This window comes from Macaca nemestrina, chromosome 8 (genome assembly GCF_043159975.1).
Source record: "Macaca nemestrina isolate mMacNem1 chromosome 8, mMacNem.hap1, whole genome shotgun sequence".
NCBI lineage: Eukaryota > Metazoa > Chordata > Mammalia > Primates > Cercopithecidae > Macaca > Macaca nemestrina.
Genome location: NC_092132.1, coordinates 45,548,480 through 45,569,216, shown reverse-complemented (window position 1 = coordinate 45,569,216; position 20,737 = coordinate 45,548,480). Strand labels below are relative to the sequence as shown.

General features: G+C 40.9%; 2 protein-coding genes across 9 annotated transcripts in view; one reads left to right on the top strand and one right to left on the bottom strand.

The window, feature by feature from the left end:
* The window catches only part of LOC105476071 (vacuolar protein sorting 13 homolog B), an 859,286-nt gene extending 855,110 nt beyond the window's left edge, over positions 1-4,176 (top strand). For all 8 annotated transcript variants that reach the window (XM_011731700.3, XM_011731704.3, XM_011731702.3 and 5 more), the window contains one exon: positions 1,531-4,176. In XM_011731700.3, coding sequence (XP_011730002.2) covers positions 1,531-1,779 — 249 coding nt within the window. In that variant the 3' untranslated portion in view covers positions 1,780-4,176. The remainder of the gene's footprint in view (positions 1-1,530) is intronic.
* A 338-nt stretch (positions 4,177-4,514) lies between these two features.
* LOC105476076 (cytochrome c oxidase subunit 6C) lies at positions 4,515-20,284 on the bottom strand. Its single transcript, XM_011731723.2, has 4 exons — positions 20,136-20,284; positions 18,351-18,495; positions 14,125-14,253; positions 4,515-4,625 (listed from the first exon to the last, which is right to left on the bottom strand). The coding sequence occupies exons 2-3, from the start codon at positions 18,462-18,464 to the stop codon at positions 14,140-14,142; spliced, it is 228 nt and encodes a 75-aa protein (XP_011730025.1). The 5' UTR covers positions 18,465-18,495; positions 20,136-20,284; the 3' UTR covers positions 4,515-4,625; positions 14,125-14,139.
* Positions 20,285-20,737: the final 453 nt, after the last annotated feature.

The window sequence follows — 20,737 nt, the reverse complement described above, 5'->3', positions numbered from 1 at the left end:
TTTAAGATCTTCTATAAATGACTTTTCTGGTTTTTAGCTTTTGCCTTAGATGCTAGGAAACACAGTTCCTTTGAGTTTTGGAAGGAATTAATTTGTAGATGACATCATGCAGTACATTTAAATATGGCAGGATTGAGATTTTTTTTTTAAACTCAGCATTTGCTTTTCTTGGTTAAATGCAACCAGTTTAGGGGTAATAATTGCTTAATATGCTTGGCACATTATTGAAATCCCTTATGAGAGGCTCAAAATGAGTCAGAAGGTCAATTTATTCCTTGGCTGGGTTCCTTTCACAACACGGGTTTTCCTGTGCTGCTGTTCAGGAGGAGCAATTAAAACTTTTTGTGTATTCAAAGCTTTCCAGCTGAATTCTGGCCCCATCAAATGATATCAGAGCTCTGGCTTTTGCCTGGTGGTGCAGAGCTTTCATCTGTTAGTGAATCTTTGGGGACCGTTTTTCCCCAAGCTTAAAAACACAAGATCCAAACTCTAAGGGACTCCTTACTTATTTCTCTAGCAAGCCCCTTTACTATCTCTGTGCCATCACACAGACTTTCTCCAGCTGTTAAGACACTTTGATAGCATTGTTACTGGACCACACACAGAACTAGGAAGTCTTTACATTATCATTTCTTCCCGAGTAGTCTTGCCAATGTTCAGTAGGCAAAAACCACAGAAAGTTTGGTGGCTACCTGAGATTCACAAATCAGTGGCTTACAACTGCAAACTTCCCACTCCACTTGATCTACACACTAGACAGCTAAAGGACTTCAGGGTGGGAAGAATTTATAGCTTCAGCTGCCTTTGAATGAGTTGATGAGCGCTTTCTCAGAAAATCTCACTGAAGAACCTAGTATATCTCAGTTCTATTTGTGTTCCACTGAAGACGAGCCAGACTTTTATGAACCATAAATGTAGTTTGCATCCTCTTTTTTCCATAAAAATTTCCCCTTCCGCTGCCCAGTTTTTCTATTTTCTCTGGCTTTAAATCCTAGGATTTATAAAAGCAGAAAATGTTACAGTTCAAAAGGTTTTTTAATGCTCTGTCCAAAGCCACTGGTTTGAAAGAGGTGTTCTCCACTTTAAGATGTTCTATCTGAAGAGGTTTGGGGAGCTAGGCAAACAGAGCTTTTATTTCAGTGCTGAGTTTAATGTTGAATAGATTTATGTGGAGGAAAGATTTTTCTCCTTTTTTCTTGGGCTGGTTGCTACAGAGCAATGACAGATGTTTTAATGGTTAGTGAGTAGAATGTTATCAAATAGTCAACTTCAAACATGGGAATTTTACACACCACCAAATGCTTATTCAAAGGAGGCTGTCCTAAGTCTCGTGCACAACTTTTGTTATACTGCTAAAAGTGCATTGTTATCATTGCCGTATCTCAGAGGAAAAAAGGAAACATTTTGGATTAATGGCTTTAATAGATGACCTAAAAGGTATAATGTACAAATATATCAAGGCAAAATAACTAATTCTGTTCTGGAACTCTCATAAGGGTCTGGCAACTGATCTTTATTTTTGGATCCTAGGTAGATGGAGTCCGAGAGAGACTGTCAGAGCAACAGTACAACAGACTTGTGGACTACATCACAAAGACATCTTGTCACCTGGCCCCTAGCTGTTCTTCCATGCCAATACCATGCCCTGTGGTGGCTGCAGAACCTCCCCCCTCCACTGTTAAAACATACCATTACTTGGTTGATCCACATTTTGCTCAGGTCTTCCTTAGTAAATTTACCATGGTGAAAAATAAAGCCCTGAGGAAAGGGTTTCCTTGAGTCCCCTCTGAGGTATTGATTCGTACTTGTGTGATTTAGTTTTTGGGTTTCTTTGAGACAGGGTCTCACTACATTGCCCATGCTGACATCAAATTCTGTGGTTCAAGCAATCCTCCCACCTCAACCCACAAGTAGCTAGGACTGCAGACACATGCCACCATACAGGGCTGCATTTTTTTAAAAAAGCCTAGGCAGCTCTAACATCTGATATGGACACAAGGCCAACAGTTTCCTTATTTAGATCCTTACCTCTAAAAGATACTTCAAAGTGACAAAACCGTGTTCCTTTCCCACTTACAGACAGTGATTAGCAGGTCCCTTACCACATACAGAGGATGCATTTCTTTTTGCTCTACGACACTTGCAAAAATTTCTACTGTAATTTGGATCTATTAACGTTCCATCACAGAATGTGGCCAGGCCTTACAATGGAGAGCCAGAGTTAAAACTTAAAAGTTGCATCTGTTTTTGGGCTGAGTCACCATGTTTGCCTCATGCTCTTTGGTCTGGAAAGGCCTAGGATTCTTTAAATGAAATGCTTAGGACTTTGTGGCTTATTACATTTGTCACTTAACTGCAATGCTGTTCTTTGACTGAAAGCTGCTATGTGTATTTTCTCTGAAAAAGCATTTTACTAAAATTTACAAAACAGTCTGATTACTGTCCAGGTACATTTTAGAAAAAGTGTTTTTCCAGTTTGTGTTTTACTAAGCAAACTTTGAGTAAATCCTTTGTCCTATATTGAATCCAGTCCCAAAGTGTTCAGGTGAGTTTCTCTAGTTCCATAAACAAAACATACATAGTGGGAACTCCCTGGTATGCCGTAGAGCACACAACCCCAATATTAATGCTGATAATTATACCAGTCCATTTCGTTTATTCTGTGGAATTGACTCGATAAAGCATGAAGATATTCCCAGTGTCTGATAATATTTTGCACCTAAGAATGGGTTTGACTCAAGATCTTGGGTTACCAAGATGTCTTCAATGTTCAGTAAATTATCTTTCTTACAGTCCAGTAACTTAGAACATGTTTGCTGATTACATTTAAATTTGGGGCTACAGCTTGTTACCTACAACTTTGAGATGCTAAGATAATGCAATTTTAAATGCCCACGGGTTTTACTTGTTTTGGAGACAGACAGGGTCTCATTCTGTCACCCAGACTAGAGTACAGTGGAACAGTCATGGCTCACTGCAGCTTAAGCTCACTGCCTGGGCTCAAGGGATCTCACTCCAGCCTCCCAAGCGGCTGAGACTGCACCACCACAGGTATACATCACCATACCTGGCTGATTTTTTAAATTTTTTCTAGAGATAAGGTCTCGCTATGTTGCCCAGGCTGGTCTCATACTCCTGAGTTCAAGCATTCCTCCCACCTCCGCCTCCGCCTCCGCCTCCCAAACTGTTGGGATTACAGGTGTGAGCCACCATGCCCAACACCCACTGATCTTCAACTCTCACATGTTGGGCATAAGAAGTCACTATGTAATTGTTACTGGAAAGCAAGATTTAATGAACAATTCTGACTATGAAAAATGGCTCTTTGTTCTGTAAATACTCATTTAGAAAAGTGACAATTGTGAACCTCAAAAGTATTTCTAAAAATGTAAATATGTATTAATCCTTGTATCTTTTATGGTAATTTTGCATATTGATATGAATTATATAAAACTGTTTAAAAGGTATCCTTGAATTACTGACCACCCATACATGTCTATTGTTACCAGGTTTTACAATGCAAATTTTCTCTAATACCTGGGTTTAATACAGCTCACATCACTGAATTTTACAAGAGTTTAAATGGGTTAATATACAGGTTTTGTTATAATAAAGTTACTGATTAAATTAGCTTTGAATAAGTGTCGTTTTTTGAAGTTCTCCAGTATCACTTTGCTCGCAATAAACATGAATTGAAGTCCTAAAAAGACCTCTGAAAAAGTACCATACTTTGCTTGTCATTTAGCCGACATTACTCAATTCTAGTTAAGTAACCTTTTCTGGATTAGATATATATCCAAATTCTATTACATACTGTTAGCTTGTTATTAATAAAGCAATATTGAGTAAGAAACCCTACATTTGAATTACCTATTTCAACTATCTGGTGGTGGCACAGCTACCAAATAGTGACAATGAAGGCCAAGGGATAGATTTTATTAGGATTCTATCTCTTCTTAGAGCCCACAGTACAGTAGTCTTACAGGCTCATGAAGAACACTTTAATCCATGGCCCAAGACCAAGTAACTGCAATGAAACGGACAAACTATCACAGTTAAAGATGTGCTAGAACAATGAAATTTTAAAGAACATGGAAATCAAATTAGCTTCATAAACAGTTAAATCCCAAACCAATTCTGATGCTATTAAGTGCCCTGCATTATCATTAAAAACTAAGAAAGGGCCGGGCGCGGTGGCTCACGCCTGTAATCCCAGCACTTTGGGAGGCCGAGACGGGCGGATCACGAGGTCAGGAGATCGAGACCATCCTGGCTAACACGGTGAAACCCCGTCTCTACTAAAAAAAATACAAAAAACTAGCCGGGCGCGGTGGCGGGCACCTGTAGTCCCAGCTACTCGGGAGGCTGAGGCAGGAGAATGGCGTGAACCCGGGAGGCGGAGCTTGCAGTGAGCTGAGATCCGGCCACTGCACTCCAGCCTGGGCGACAGAGCGAGACTCTGTCTCAAAAAAAAATAAATAAATAAAAAACTAAGAAAGACTTACTGTCCAAAGTATTTGTTAATTGTTTATTTATCAAGAGGAACTATTTCTTAGCCCACATATTCATGTGTCATAGTTCAGGAGTCAGTGACAAACTTCTAGGTAATCCAACCTGAAGAAATTCTGTGAAGAGAAACACAAAGGCTAAGTTAGTGATAAACACTCTCTCAATACTCACCATCTTTGAGGATCAATTGAGGTCTATTCCTACTAGTAGACTTCACACCTTGATCACTCACCCTTAGCCACAGAAAAAGCACAGTTCAGGCTACCTGGACTCCAAGTTTCACTCTCCTTTAAGCTCCTTTAAGCTCCCTGACCACTCTGAATAGCCTCTTTTCCATTTTGGGCATACCACACCTTACTGTCATTGCTTGTGTGCATTGAACAAATTCTGCTTTTTTCCTTCTCCTCAATTCTACGCCCACCACTACCCCCACCCCACCGCCATTGCCCCTTATTTAGCCACATATTGTTTCTGTTCCAAGCCATATTTTTGTTCCTGTCTCCAAATGTTCTCTCATATAGGTTTTTAAACATTGTCTTAAAAATGGTAAAAATCTAACAAATTTAGCCTATTAATATCTTCTGATTATAAAACGCATGCTCCCTGTAAATTTTGAAAATTTCAAAGTTAAAGCAGATATGTTAAGATTATAAACAACTATTAGTATTTTCTTGATCTTTTTTCCTTAATACACATGATACCCAACTTATGATGGTTTGACTTAACAATTTTTTGACTTTCTAATGGATTTTCTGGGGTCTTACACGCATTTTTGACTTATGATATTCTCAACATATAAGGTTTATTGGGATGTAACCCCCATATATATAGTGCAACTGAAATGCTTATTTAGGAATACTGCCAAAATAACAGTTTCACATTCTCTGTGTCACAGCAAACTCATTTACAAGGCATAAACCCAGACTGAAGTGTCAAAAAGAGACTTTACATTGTTCTTTTTTGTTAAATATACACATAAGATTCCAGAGTAGGAATTCTCATCAGGTACTTCATACATGCTATCAAATCAATTTAGATGACTTTTCATCAGCACAGCAGTCCGTCCTTTTCTAGATATAGAACTTTAATTCACACTGTCCATGAGGCATAAGGACCTTGTGAATACAACAGACCAAACCAGACCTATGGAAAGCCAGCTAGTCACTCGTGGACACTCACCTAACAAACTATAGTGTCCCGAATACTTTTTTTTTTTTAAAAAGTGACTTCTAAAAGTGTAACATTCATAATGCCAATCTAGCAATTAATAGTATAACCTATAAAAATGATTTTAAACATAAAAAGTAGTTTCATGTCAGCAAGATAGACTGTGAAGCTCCAGGTCCCCAAACCTCCACAAAAAATAATGAGTAAACATATGGACCAAAAATTTTAAAAAGTTTAGCTTTGTAAGAACTCTAGAAACCAGTTGAGCAGCAACCAAAGGAACCACCTAACCAAGAAAAAGTCACACTCAAAGTAGCAGGAAATGGCATTTTTGCTCACTCTTGCCAAACGCCCTCCTCAGTGCAATACAGTCAGAAGAAAACTACCCTGTCTCTTCCCTTAGGACATAAAGAATGAAACTGGCCTGCAATGTTCTGGTTTGTATGGAGCTGCCCAAGGGACTGCTTTCTGTCTTGCCTGAATCAGAGTGCTAATGGGAACAATGGCATAGTTTGGACAGGAGGTTGGAAAGAGCTGAAAGCAATAATGGGTACCATGGCATGAGTGAGCTGCAGGGGAACACAGACCTACAGAAACCTGTGGGCAAGAGAGCAGAGGCAAAAGAATACAACAGAACAGCTAAGACTCCAAGAGGAAGCTGAAGGCAAACTCAGGAAAACTAAGAAAAACTAAAGGCAGCTGTGTATAGGAGGAAACTAAAACTAATGCATATGCACAGGCCCAGGGAAGATGGCATCCCCAGAAAAAGTTTGAGAGGACACCAAGCCTTTATGGTGTGCTAATCAGTGAAGGCCTTTCCATGCACGGAGCCAGTCTGCACAGGGAGAGGTAGCTGGTTTTGCAAATGCCTGAATTTCACAAAAGATCACAAGGCACATAAAGAAATACAGAAACATGAACGATTGAAAGAAACAAATCTCCACAAACCAACCCTGAAGAAACAGAAGCTGCTGACTTACTCTAAAAAACTTAAGAAAAACTATCTAAAAAATGCTCAATGAGCTAAAGGAGAATGTGGACAACTAAGCAAAATTAGATAAACATTATATAAACAAGTGAGAATATAAACAAAGAGAAAATGATTTCTAAAAACCAAACACACTCTGGAGGTGAAAAATATAGTAACTGAAAGGGGGGAAAAGGGGTAGGAATCACTAGAGGGATTTAACAGCAGACTCAGGCAGAGGAAAGAATCAAGAAACTTGAAGACAGATCATTTGAAGTTATCAAGTCTGAAGAGCAGGCCAGACATGGTGGCTCATGCCTGTAATCCCAAAACTTTGGGAGGCCAAGGTGGTAGGATCACCTGAGCCTAGGAGTTCAAGACTAGCCTAGGCAACATGGTGAGACCCCCATCTCTATAAAATTAAATTTTTAAAAGTCTGGAAGAGAAAAAAAAAAAGTAACTAGCTTAAGACATCTGACTACACCAAGCAGACCAATATAGGTATTATGGGAGTCCCAGAAAAGAAAAAGGGCAGAGAGCTTAAAAAACCACACAAAACACCTGTCAACTGAGAATAATACATCCCACAAAACAGTCCTTCAAAAATGAAGGAGAAATTCCCAGATAAAAAAGTCAAAGGAGTTTTATCATTAGATTTGCCTTACAGAAATGCTAAAGGGAATCCTTCAAGTTGAAACAAAAAGGACACCAGTCAGTAACTCAAAGTCATGTGAAAATATAAAGTTCTCTGGCAAAGAATACAGAAACTTGTATTAAAATTTGGTTTGTGCCAGGTACAGCGGCTCATGCCTGTTGTCCCAGCACTTTGGGAGGTCCAGGCAGGCAAATCACTTGCGGTCAGGAGTTCAAGACCAGTCTGGCCAACACGGTGAAATCCCATCTCTACTAAAAATATAAAAATTAGCTGGGCACAGTGGGGTACATCTGTAATTCAAGCTACTCGGGAGGCTGAGGCATGAGAATTGCTTGAACCCACGAGGTGGCAGTTGCAGTGAGCCGAGATTGCATCACTACATTCCAGCCTGGGTGACAGAGTGAGACTCCATCTCTTTTAAAAAAAAAAAAAAAAAAAAAAAAAAAAAAAAAATATTGGTCTGTAAATTCACTTTTAATTCTTTTATAGGATTTAAGAGACAAAAGCATAAGAACTATAGGTCCATGTTAATGGATACATAATATATAAACACATAATGTGTGATACCAGTAACACAGGAGAAGAGGGTGGGTGGTGTAAAGGAGTTGAGTTTTTATATGCAATTGAAGTTGTTATAAGTTTAAAATAAATCATTATAACTTTAGCATATTTCACGTAATTCCCATGGTAACCACAAAGAAAATACTGAATACAAAAGGAAAGACTGAAACATGTCACTATAAAAGAATGAGGAAAGAAATGAGGGACAAAGAAGCTGTAAGACATACAGAAAACAAAATGGCAATACTGTGTCTTTATCAGTAATAACCTTAAATGTAAATGGATTAAACTCCTCAACCAAAAGACGACGACAGAATGGATTAAAAACCTGGATCCAATTATATGCTGTCTACAAGACTCACTGTAGATATAAGGACACACAAGATGTAAGACTCACTGTAGATGTAAGCTGAAAGTGAAAGGGTGGAAAAAGGTGTACTACACATATAGTAACCAAGAGAACAGGGGTAGCTACACTAAATGGGACAAAATAGACCAAGTCTAAAATGTTACAAGAGACAAACGAGAACATTCTATAATTTAAGAAGATTAATTCTAGATCTAGCAATTATAAATACATATGCACCAAACATCAGAGCTCTAAATATATGAAGCAAACACTGACAGAATTGAAGGGAGAAGCAGACAGCTCTACAATAGCAGTGGAGGACTTCAATACCCCACTTTCAATAACTGACAGAACAACTAGACAGAAGGATTAATAAGAAAACACAGGACTTGAACAACACTATAAATCAACTGGACTTAACAAAACACTCCATCTAACAACAGAATACACATTTTTCCCAAGAGCACATGGAACATTCTCCAAGACAAACCATATTTTAGGTCACAAAATAAGTCTTAAATTTTAAAAGACTGGAAATCATACAAAGTATCTTTTCTGATCACAATGGCATGAAACTAGAAATCAAAAGCCAACGGAAAAGAGGAAAATCCACAAATGTGTTTCAGTTAAACAGACTCTAACAATCAATAAATTAAAAATAAATTACAAGGAAATTTTAAAAGAAAAACTATATCAACCTAAGAACTAGAAAAAGAGGAATTAAACCCAAATGTATCTGAAGTAAATATTAGAGATAAACAAAATAGACTACAATAGAGAAAAATCAAAGCCAACAGTCAGTTCTTTGAAAAGATCAAATCGACAAACCTTTAGTCAGACTAATAAAAAAGAGAACCACCAAATAACAGAGGGAACATTACAACTGATTGTACAGATCTAAAAGGAGTGAGAATGCTATGAACAATTACATGTAAACAAACGAGATGACCTAGAATAAACAGAAATACACAACTCAAAAAAGAAAATTTTGCGGGGGGTGGGGACAGCATCTCCCTCTGATACCTAGGCTGGAGTGCAATGGTGCAATCACTGCTCACTGCAGCCTTGACCTCCCAGGCTCCGGTGATCCTCCCAGGTAGCTGGGACTGCAGGCATGCGCCATCACACACATTATTTTTTGTATTTTTTTTTTGTAGAGACGGGGTTTCACCATGCTGCCCAGGCTGGTTTCAAACTCCTGGGCTCAAGCAATTCACCTGCTTTGGCCTCCCAAAGTGCTGGGATTAGAGGCTTTATAAGCTACCACACCCACCCTAGAAATCCTAACCAAGAGTGGATCAGGAAAAAAGTAATCTGAACATCTATAACTAGTAGGAATTTTTAGTCAGTAGCCAAAAACTTCAACAAAGAAGAGTCCAAGACCACACGGTGAATCCTACCAAACTTTTTTTGAGACAGGGTCTCATATTCTGTTATCCAGGACGGAGTGCAGTGCTGTGATCATAGCTTACTGCAGCCTTAAACTCCCGTGCTCGAGTGAACCTCCTGCCTCAGCCTCCCAAGTAGCTGAGACTACAGGCATGCACCACCACACCCAGCTAATTAAAATATATATATATATATATATATTTATTTTTGTTTGGTAGAGACGGGGTCTTGCCATGTTGCACAGGCTGATCTTTAACTTCTGGGCTATAGTGATCCTCCTTTCTCAGCCTCCCAAAGTGCTGGGATTATAGGCATGAGCCACCATGCCCAGACCTCTATGAAACCAGCACCAATCCTCCTCAAGTTTTTCCAAAAACAGTGAGAAAAAGGGAACATTTCCACATTCATTCTATAAGGCCAGCATTATCCTGATACCAAAGACAAACACACAAGAAAACTATAGGCCAAATCCTTGAACACAGATGCAAAAAATCCTCAACAAACCACTAGCAAACCAGATTTGACAGTGCATTAAAAGAATTATACACCATGATTAAGTGGAATTTATCCCTAGGATGCAAGGATAGTTCAACACATTTTGTGACATACCACACTGACAGAATGAAGGATAAAAAACACATCTCAAAAAAATGCAGAAAAAGTATTTGACAAAATTCAACATCCTTTCATGATCAAAACTATCAACAGAAGGAATGTACTTCAACCCAACCATGGCCAAAAAGGACAAACTAATATAGTGAACACAGAAAACGTGAAAGCTTTTCCTCTAAGACCTAGAACCAGACAAGGACGCCCACTCTTGCCACTTCTATTCAACGTAGTACTGGAAGTCCTAGCCAGAGCAATAAGGCAAGAAGGAATAAGCAGCATCCAAAAAGGAAAGGAATAAGTAAAACTATCTGTTTACAGATCACATAATCTTACCTCCAGCAAACCCTAAAGATTTCTCACACAGAAGTGTCAGAATAAATCAAAATAAATGAATTCTGCTAAGTTGGAGGATACAAAAATCAGCTCTTTCTATACACCAACAAGAAGGAAATAAAGGAATCCCTAAAAAAGGAAATTAAGAAAATAATTCGGCCGGGCGCGGTGGCTCAAGCCTGTAATCCCAGCACTTTGGGAGGCCGAGGCGGGTGGATCACGAGGTCAGGAGATGGAGACTATTCTGGCTAACATGGTGAAACCCCGTCTCTACTAAAAATACAAAAAACTAGCAGGGCGTGGTGGCGGGCGCCTGTAGTCCCAGCTACTTGGGAGGCTGAGGCGGGAGAATGGCGTGAACCCGGGAGGCGGAGCTTGCAGTGAGCCGAGATCCAGCCACTGCACTCCAGCCTGGGAGACACAGCGAGACTCCGTCTCAAAAAAAAAAAAAAAAAAAGAAAATAATTCTATTTATAAGAGCACAAAAATAATACTTAGGAATGTATTTAACCAGGAATATGAAAGACTTAAACACTGACCTAGATGAAACAGATATATACCTGCACACTGCTAAAAAAAAAAACTAGCAAATCTCAATCACGCAATCCCCACAGTAAATACAGAATATACATAAAGAAAATACAGAATATACACAAACGGAAATAAGAAGGAAACTGAAACACGTCACTGTAAAATAAAGGAAAAGTACGGAAAGAAATGTGTGTCCTTGGACACACTGCTTTGATTACAGTAGTCCCCTTTTATCCAGGGTGGTATGTTTCAAGACACCTCCAGTGAATTCCTGAAACTAGGGATGGTACCAAACCCTACATAGCTATGTTTTTTCCTATATACACACACACCTATAATAAAGTTTAACTCATAAATTAGGCATAGTAAGAGATTAGCAACAATAAAAGAAATTAAAGATGCAAAATACTGCTAAAAGAAATTAAAGATACAAAGAAGAAGAAAGACATCCCATGTTCATGGATTGGAATACTTAATAGTATTAAGATGTCCATACTACCAAAAGTAATCTACAGATTTAATGCAATCCCTATCAAAATCCCAATGGCATTTTTTACAGAAATAGAAAAATCCATCCTAAAATTCACACTCTTAAGAAATCCCAAATAGCTAGAACACTCTCGGGGCAGGGGGAAAAAAAGAACAAAGCTGAAGGACTCACACTTACTGATTTTAAAGCATACTACAAAGCTACAGTGTAGCAGTCATCCCTTATTTGTGGTTTAACCTTCTACCACTTCAGTTACCCACGGTCAACTGCGGTTCAAAAACAGGTGAGGACAGTACAAGAAGATATTGAGAAATCACATTCACCTTTTATTACTATACACTATCATTGTTCTATTTTGTTATTGTTGCTAATCTCTTACTATGCCTAATTTATGAGTTAAACGTCATCATAGGTAGGTATGTATAGGAAAAACAACATAATATATATAGGATTTGGTACTATCTGTGGTTTCAAGAATCCACTGGAGGGGTCTTGAAACATATCTTAGATAAAACAGACTAGTGTAATCAAAACAGTGTAGTACTGACCTGAAGACAGACATACAGACTAATGAAATAGCCCAGAAATAAACTCTCACATTTAGAGTCAAATGATTTCACCAAGGTACCAAGACCATTCCATGGAAGAGGACAATCTTAACAAATGATTTTGGGAAAACTGGATACCACATGTAAAAGAATACACTTGGCTCTTTACACCCTAGACAGAAATTCAAGTGAATCAAAGATCTAAAGACAAGAGCTAAAACTACAAAAGTCGTAGAAGAACACATAAAAAAGACTTCATGACACTGGATTTGGCAATGACTTACTGAATATGACACTAAAAGCACATAAAACAAAAGTAAAAATAAATTCGACATCAAAATTTCTGTGTATCAAGGGACACAAGAGTGAAAAGGCAACCTATGAAATGGGAGAAAATATTTACAGATCATATCTAATAAGGGGTTAATATCCAGAATATATACAGAACCACAACTTAACCAGTAAACAAAAAACCAAATTTGAAAATGAGCGGAACTGAATAAACTTCTCCAAAGATAACATACAAATGGCATATAAGCACATGAAAAGATGCTCAACATCACAAATAATCAGGAAAATGCAAATCAAAACAACAATGTGATAACACCTCATAACTATTAGGATGGCTACTATCAAAAATACCAAAATTATGCCAGGCACAGTGACTCACGCCTGTAATCCCAACACTTTGGGAGGCCAAGGTAGATGGATCACCTGAGCCCAGGAATTCAAGCCCAGCCCAGGTAATACAGTGAAACCCTGTCTCTACTACAAATACAGAAGTTAGCCAGGTATGGTGGCACATGCCTACAGTGCCAGCTTCTTGGGAGGCTGAGGCAGGAAGATCCCTTGAGCCTGGGAGGTTGAGGCTGCAGTGAGCCATGATCGCACTACAGCCTGGCTGACAGAAGGAGATCCTGTTAAAAAAAAGTGTTGCGGAGGATGGAAAGAGTGTAAAATGGTGCAGCCACTATGGAAAATGGTATGGCAGTTTCTTAAGAGATTAAAGATCCTATGATTCCAGCAATTCCACTCTTGAATATATCCCAAAAGAACTGAAAGCAAGGCCTTGTAGGAATATTTGTATGCCTAGGTTCACAGTATCACTCGCAACAATCAAAAAGTGGAAGCAACCCAAGCGTCTACTGATGGATGAATGTATAACAATGTGACACAACTAAAATAGATCATTCAGCTTTAAAAAGAAAGGAAACTTTGACACATGCTGTAACATGGATGAACCTTGAGTACATTACACTAAGTGAAATAAGCCAGTCACAAGAAAACAAATACCATATGATTCTACTTACGAGATGCCTGGGGTAGCCAAATTCTTAGAAAGTAACACAGTGGCTGCCAGGGTCTAAGTGGAGGTGTGAATGGGTTGCTTAATGGATATAGTTTCAATTCCATAAGATGAAGAACTCTGGAGACTGGTTGCACAATGTGAATGAACTTAACACTACTAAACTGTACAATTAAAAATGGTTAAGACGGCAAATTTTATCTTACAGATGCTCCTTAACTTACCATCAGGTTACATTCTGATAAAACCATCATAAGTTTAAGATATCTTAAGTTGAAAATGCATTTAATACACCTAACCTACAACATAGCTTAGCCTTCCCTATCTTAAATGTGCTCAGAACACTTATGTTAGCCTACAGTTGCAGAAAATCATCTAACACAAAGCCTAGCTTATAACAAAACACTGAGTATCTCACACAACACTACCAAGTACAGCATCAGTTGTTTACCCTTGTGATTATGTGTCTGACTGGGAGATGTGGTCATTGCTGCTCCCCCACATCACAAAAGTATTGTGCCACTTATTGCTCATGTGGACAAAGATCAAAATCCAAAGTATGGTTTCTACCAAATGTGTATCACTTCCACACCATCGTAAAGTCAAAAAATCTTAAGTCCAAACATTGTAAGTCACGGACAGTCATCTGTATTTGCATTTTACCACAATTAGAAAATTTTTTAAGTAACTTCAAATAACCATATTACCTTTATATTCCAAGATTACTTTACACTCTGAAAGATACCAGCCTTCCTCATCTCCTCAAAATCTTTCATGGCATCATAGTTTCTGTAGAAATCTGCATATGCCTTCTTTCTTTTATCAGCCACACCAACCTAAAAAGCAACCATCCATTAGTTTATTTTTCAGATTACTGGAAATTAGATTTCAGATTATAATATCTAAAGACAAGGTAGCACACATGTTTTTGTTCACCCTTTAATTTAAACCCTACATTTTCTAAGGGGTGGAGGTGGTGACAGATAAAAAGGAAGACAAAGTGTAAGAAATAGCTACATTTGCAAAGAAAAGAATGGGGGAATAAGGTGTCTATTTTGTTTTGTTTGAGGTTTCCGTACACAAAGGGCGGGCAGGGTTCAACAGAGAAAGAACAAATGAAGATCCAAGACAAAATATGGAAAGTTTAAGTGATTTTACTATTATTATTTTTTTAAACATGGGGTCTCCCTCTGCAGAAATACACAAAAATCATGCTACCTGATGGAGTAATGTAGTAAGAATCCTTTACCTGACCAGTTTTACTACTTCACTTCTACTTGAATTACCAATTTCTTCCCAGTAATAAATCAAGAGGCAGAGGCCGGGTGTGGTGGTTCATGCCTATACTCCCAGCACTTTGGGAGGCCGAGGGGGGCGAATCACGAGGTGAGGAGTTGGAGACCAGCCTGGCCAACATGATGAAACTCCATCTCTACTAAAAATACAAAAATTAGCCGGGCATGGTGGCGGGCAGTTGTAATCCCAGCTACTTAGGAGGCAGAGGCAGAACTGCTTGAACCCGGGAGGCCTCGGAGGGTTCAGTGAGCCGAGATCGTGACACTGCACTCTAGCTTGGGTGACAGAGCAAGACTCCGTCTTGAAAAAAATAAAATAAAAAGAGGCAGAAGCACAAGTGCTGGGGGCCATCATTACACATACGGTTAATTTGGACTCTCCCTACTTCATTTAGTCATCCATCTGACAGACAGGAGACAGCCAAGGGTCCTCGAAAAACAGCCTGAAGGCTGAAAGGCCAGACTGTTGGACCCAGATCCCACGACACTGAGGGAGAACTGCACATTTGCCTGCCCTTTCAGGACTGATTCTTTTTGACTAATGGCCACAGGCACACTGGGGGTAAATAGGGTGGAGCCAGGAGAAGTTGCACCTTTTGCAGTGGGAAGGACCCTAGTCTTTTCAGCTCCTGTGTGGTGGCCTGGTATTCAATCTGTGAGGTGGGGGCCTGTTAGCAGGACACCCCCTCACTTTGCCGAGTCTGTTTTATTTGTTCCTTTTCACCCAATAAATTCAGCCCTCCTCACCCTTCAGTGTGTCCATGTGCCTAATTTCTCCTGGTTGTGACACAAGAACCCAAATTTAGCTAAAGTAAGGAGCAAAAACTCTGCATCACATCCATCCCTTCTACAAACGTTTACTTCATGCCCACTATATATGCCAGGCAGCAGGAATCTCAAGCACCAAAAGATTTTTTGTGCTTGTCTCTCCAAAGAGTACCAAAGCATAGGTCCACTTACTGCTTTCTCAGTGTTCCATCTCCTCTTTGCTCTCCCAGATCTCCCTAATTTTTTTTTTTTGAGACAGTCTGGCTCTATCACCCAGCCTGGAGTGCAGTGGTGCGATCTTGGCTCACTGCAACCTCCGCCTCCCCATTTTTTTTTGTTGTTTTTTGTTTTTTGTTTTTTTTGAGACAGAGTCTTGCTCGTTGTCCAGGCTGGAGTGCAATGGTACGAACTCGGCTCACTGTAACCTCCACCTCCTGGGTTCAAGCAATTCTCCTGCCTCAGCCTCCCAAGCAGCTGGGATTACAGGTGCCCGCCACCACGCCCAGCTAATTTTTTTGTATTTTTACTAGAGATGGGGTTTCACCATGCTGGCCAGGCTAGTCTCAAACTCCTGACCTCAGGTGATCCGCCCACCTCTGCCTCCCAAAGTGCTGGGATAACTGGTGTGAGCCACTGCACCTGGCCTCGCCTCCCAATCTTGGCTGACACCTCTGCTTCCCAGGCTCAAGCCAACCTCTCACCTCAACCTCCCGAGTAGCTAAGGCCACAGGCATATCATGTATTTTTGTAATTTTAGAAGAAATGCGGCCGGATGCGGTGGCTCACGCCTGTAATCCCAGCACTTTGGGAGGCCGAGACGGGTGGATCACGAGGTCAGGAGATCGAGACCATCCTGGCTAACACGGTGAAACCCCATCTTTACTAAAAAATACAAAAAAAATTAGCTGGGCATGATGGTGGGCACCTGTAGTCCCAGCTACTCGGGAGGCTGAGGCAGGAGAATGGCATGAACCCAGGAGGCGGAGCTTGCAATGAGCCGAGTTCGTGCCACTGCACTCCAGCCTGGGCAACAGAGCAAGACTCCGTCTCAAAAAAAAGAAAAGAAATGCCCAGCTAATTTTTGTATTTTAGTAGAGACGTAGTTCCTCCATATCACCCAGGCTGGTCTTGAACTCGTGAGCTCAAGCAATCCGCCCACCTCGGCCTCCCAAAGTGCCAGGATTACAGGCATGAGCCACCAGACCCAGTCCCTCTCCCTAACTTGAAAGGCTCAGATTCCACCTCCTCTATCAAATAGCTATGACCCACAATAACTGTGACCCACAATGTCCCCCAAAACCATTCTTTCAGTTATGTTCTATCTTGCAATGTCTTCTAATTTTTTTTTTTTTACCTCCCCAACTTGACTCTAAGTTCTTTAAGAACAGAGATTTAGATACACGCCTTTTGCTTCCTCCAAAGCACTTGGAACTCTACATTACCTAACACTGTACTGAATTTTATACACTGCCTCTTATTCAACAGGTCCTTTTAATAACCTATTTGTGTGTCCAGCACCCAACAATAGAGTGCCACAGTAAACAAGAGACATGGTACCTGCCTTAATGAGGCTCACAGCCCAGTAAAGAATATAAACACTAAACAAAAATTAAGTACAAAGAGTTTAAAAGCAAAGCTCTGAATTCTTTCATGGGGTTTTATGACAAGAATAATAAACATATTATCAAAAGCATTTTTATGGAAAAGTTGTAAATATGCAGCCTTTGATTAAAAATAAAGGGCATAACAAAATCCACATCAGGCAGAGTGTTAAAATGCAATTCTGTGACAATTACTCAAAGTGTCAAACAGAACCATAATCAGCTGACCATTCCTGCACGTTCCACACTCATGGATTCAGCCAACCAAGGACTGAAAACATTTGAGGAAAAAAATAAAAAATGCTACAAAATTAAAAATACAGTATAAACTACTGACATAGCATTTATATTGCATTAGGCATTATAAGTACTCTAGAGATGATTTAAAGTATCGTCAGGGCTCCTGAACCAATCCCCCATGGATAGAGGGGCAGAGCCCCTCTGCATACTAGCTTCTGTAATGGGTTGAATTGTGTTTGACCAAAATTCATGTGTTTAAGTCCTAACTCTCAGTACCTCAGAATCTAAACGTTTTTGGAAATAAGGGCTTTAACAAGATAACTAAGTTAAAATGAGGCCATTTAGGGTGGGCCCTAATCCAATTTGACTGAAATTCTTTTAAGAAATTCAGCAAGCCAGGTGCGGTGGCTCACAACTGTAATCCCAGCAAGGAGGCCAAGGCAGGTGGATCCCTTGAGCCCAGGAGTTCAAGACCAGCCTGGACAACGTGACCAACTCTGAAACCTCATCTCTATAAAAAATATAAAAATTAGCCAGTTGTGGTGGTGTGTACCTGCAGTCCCAGGTACCGGGTGACAGAGTAAGACCCTGTCTCAAAGAAAGAAAGAAAAAGGAAAGAAGGAAAAAAAATGAAAAGAAGGGCAGAAAAAGGAAAGGAAGGAAGGAAAGGAAAAGGAAAAGAAGTTCAGCCACAGATATATGCCCACAGAGGACCCTGTGAAGACAAAGAAGGGAGCCATCTACAAGCCAACAGAGGCCTCAGAAGATTATCAACCCTGCCAACAGATTTCCAGCCTCCTGAACTGCAAGCAAATTTAAGGCACCCAGTCTATGGTTCTTTGTTATGGCAATACAGCAAACTAACAGGTTTCATTTAAAGATGGAGGACAAGCTATAGTTCCTGTCACACTGAAGTGAGTGCAGAAAGGGTTAGAAGGAAACACATTACAAGGGGGATTTCTTTAAAAGATTTTTCAACCAAAAACACATACTTTATGACCTCTGGCACAAAGTAAAAAACATACATACCTTATACAAAGCTGCAACTCCCAGGGATAGCACGAATCCTGTAACCATATGAAATCGCAGACGCCTGGCCAGAAGGCCACGCATCTGAGGTTTTGGCAAAACTTCAGGTGCCATGGTAGTTACTGTCTTTGATACGTATGCCAACCTTAAGAGATTCAGAAAATATGATTAAGTACAGAGTTTATTTAAGCCATAAACTTGAGAATGGCCACCTGGAAGCATTGGAGTTGTCCTGAATATAAACTCCGATTAGCAGCATTGAGAATGGCCACCTGGAAGCATTGGAGTTGTCCTGAATATAAACTCCGATTAGCAGCAAGTACAAATGAAATGTTTTTCTTTTTTGGCAGAAACAGGGTCTAGCTATGTTCCCCAAGCTGGTCTTAAAAACTCCTGCCCTCAAGTGATCACCCTACCTCGTCTTCCCAAAGTGCTGGGATTCCAGCCTACAAGTGGGTTAAGAAAAAATCAGAGGCAATTCCTAAATTGTTCATCAAGAATTTACATTTAAATAACATAAACTATTGACTGACTAAACGCTGTCATTTGTGTCACAAATCCAGGAATAATATTTGGGTTGAGACATGGGTGAGGGACGGGACTGAAGTCCAATACTCAGATCTCTGGGCCCTGCATACCTCATGTAGCTCTCCCTACTGAGCTTTTTTTCCTTTCTCGGGTAAAATAATAAAAGAAAAACTCTGAAGAAAATAACATATCAAAAAAATTCTCATGCACAGTACATTTTACTACCTAGAGAATCACAGCACGACAGTGGATGGATTCCTCTCACAAAGCCTAAGCTGTCTCTTGGCTTAGCCTGTTTCACCTCTCCCTCCCCCGGCCCCCATACACTGAGCGACTACCGTAAATAAAGGCGACTAACTGTGGCACACTAGTAATGGGCGAGCAAAGGCAACAAAAATCTTTCCCAATAAGAAAAATAAGCACTGGCTCCACATTGTAATTAACGATGGCAAACCCACTTATGGAACATTTACTCTTCTAAAAATTTTCTGTCCACTCGTTAAACCTTCGCGACAACCCTGTCAGATCATGAGGCAGGTGTCTTCCACGGTCACACGATATACCATTAAAACTTGGACGAGAACGCGGCAATTGCCATGAGGGCCCAAATTCCCTAACTACTCCTTTGCCCAGCCTCACCCGGGGGCCCAAAGACCCTTGCGTCCCTGCAGGCCTTCAGCTAACGCGGCCGGGGGTAGGATGGGAAGCCGTGGGGCGAGGGAGGTTGCAGGAAGCCCATCCTTTCCTCCTGCGACAGGCACGGTGACCCTCCTCCAGCTTCCCAGCTCTAATTTAAAACGCTGCCACACAGCGAGCGACGCTGCCAGCTGCTTCGCCTACACTGACCCTTGCGCCTCACGACCAGCTGCAGAAGAAACCACTACCTCTTTTCTCACGGGAGAAACACCGGGGCCAAATAGATCAAATGACCTCACCAAGGTCACGATGGCTGGGGAAAACCGCAGCGGGTACCGGCCCCGGGTCGGCTCACTCCGAAGCCCGCTGGGTCCTCTAGGGTCCCGCAGCCCACCCGGCTTCGGTGGGGCCGTCGCAACCCACCCGGTCTCTGTGGTCCACCCGCCGCCCTCCTGAGGCCGCCGCGGAAGCGTGAGGGGGTAGATGCGGAAGAGAGGCCCGAAGCTTCACCACGGCCGAGACACAGAATCACGACTAAATCCGAGGCAGAGAGAAAGCGGGAGGCTGCCGTTGTCACAACCCGAAGTGTCGGGGTGGAGATGCAAAACGGACCACACTTACCTCAATACCAACGTCCTTCCCAACTAAAGGAAAAATGGACGACACTCCAGCCGCGCGCAGGCGCGGAATAACAGTGCACCGAGAGAACCTGGCGACGGTAGCCGAAGGAGTTCAAAAGACCTCTAGCGCGCCCACCGCAGGTGACAGCCGACGTTCACTTTCGTGGTCTGCTTCTTTCCTGTGTGACCTTGCAAAACGGGCTTGACCTCCTCATTTATCGACCTCTTTATCTTCTTAGTAAATTGAAGATATTAGTCGTACTTATACACAGAGTCCCAAACCATGTGCACAAACCGACATTTTAATTATAACCAACCTTATGCGAATAACCGTTTGGCTTGGGTAAAAGGTGAAAAAGCCGACTTCTAGGAGCTCAGAGCCCAGAAGATGAGAAAGATAAACAGATTAATACCGATCCCATGAAGTGGGCACTACCACAGAGACGTGGCCCAGCTACTGCAGAAGCAATTCTCTACCTGGCAAAGCTGAGGACGTCTAGATAGAGGGGCGGTATTTGTGTGGGGTTCTTGAGAAAGTACAAGGGTTTTGAAGGAAGGCAACTGGAAGTTCGTGGAAAGTGGTGTAGAAGGGTGAGGCTCTTG

Excerpts from the sequence above, each read along its gene's own strand:
- LOC105476076 (XM_011731723.2), bottom strand. The coding sequence starts at position 18,464 with ATGGCACCTGAAGTTTTGCCAAAACCTCAGATGCGTGGCCTTCTGGCC. Across the intron at positions 14,254-18,350 it reads GAGTTGCAGCTTTGTATAAG|GTTGGTGTGGCTGATAAAAG; the intron begins GTATGTATGTTT and ends GTTGCTTTTTAG.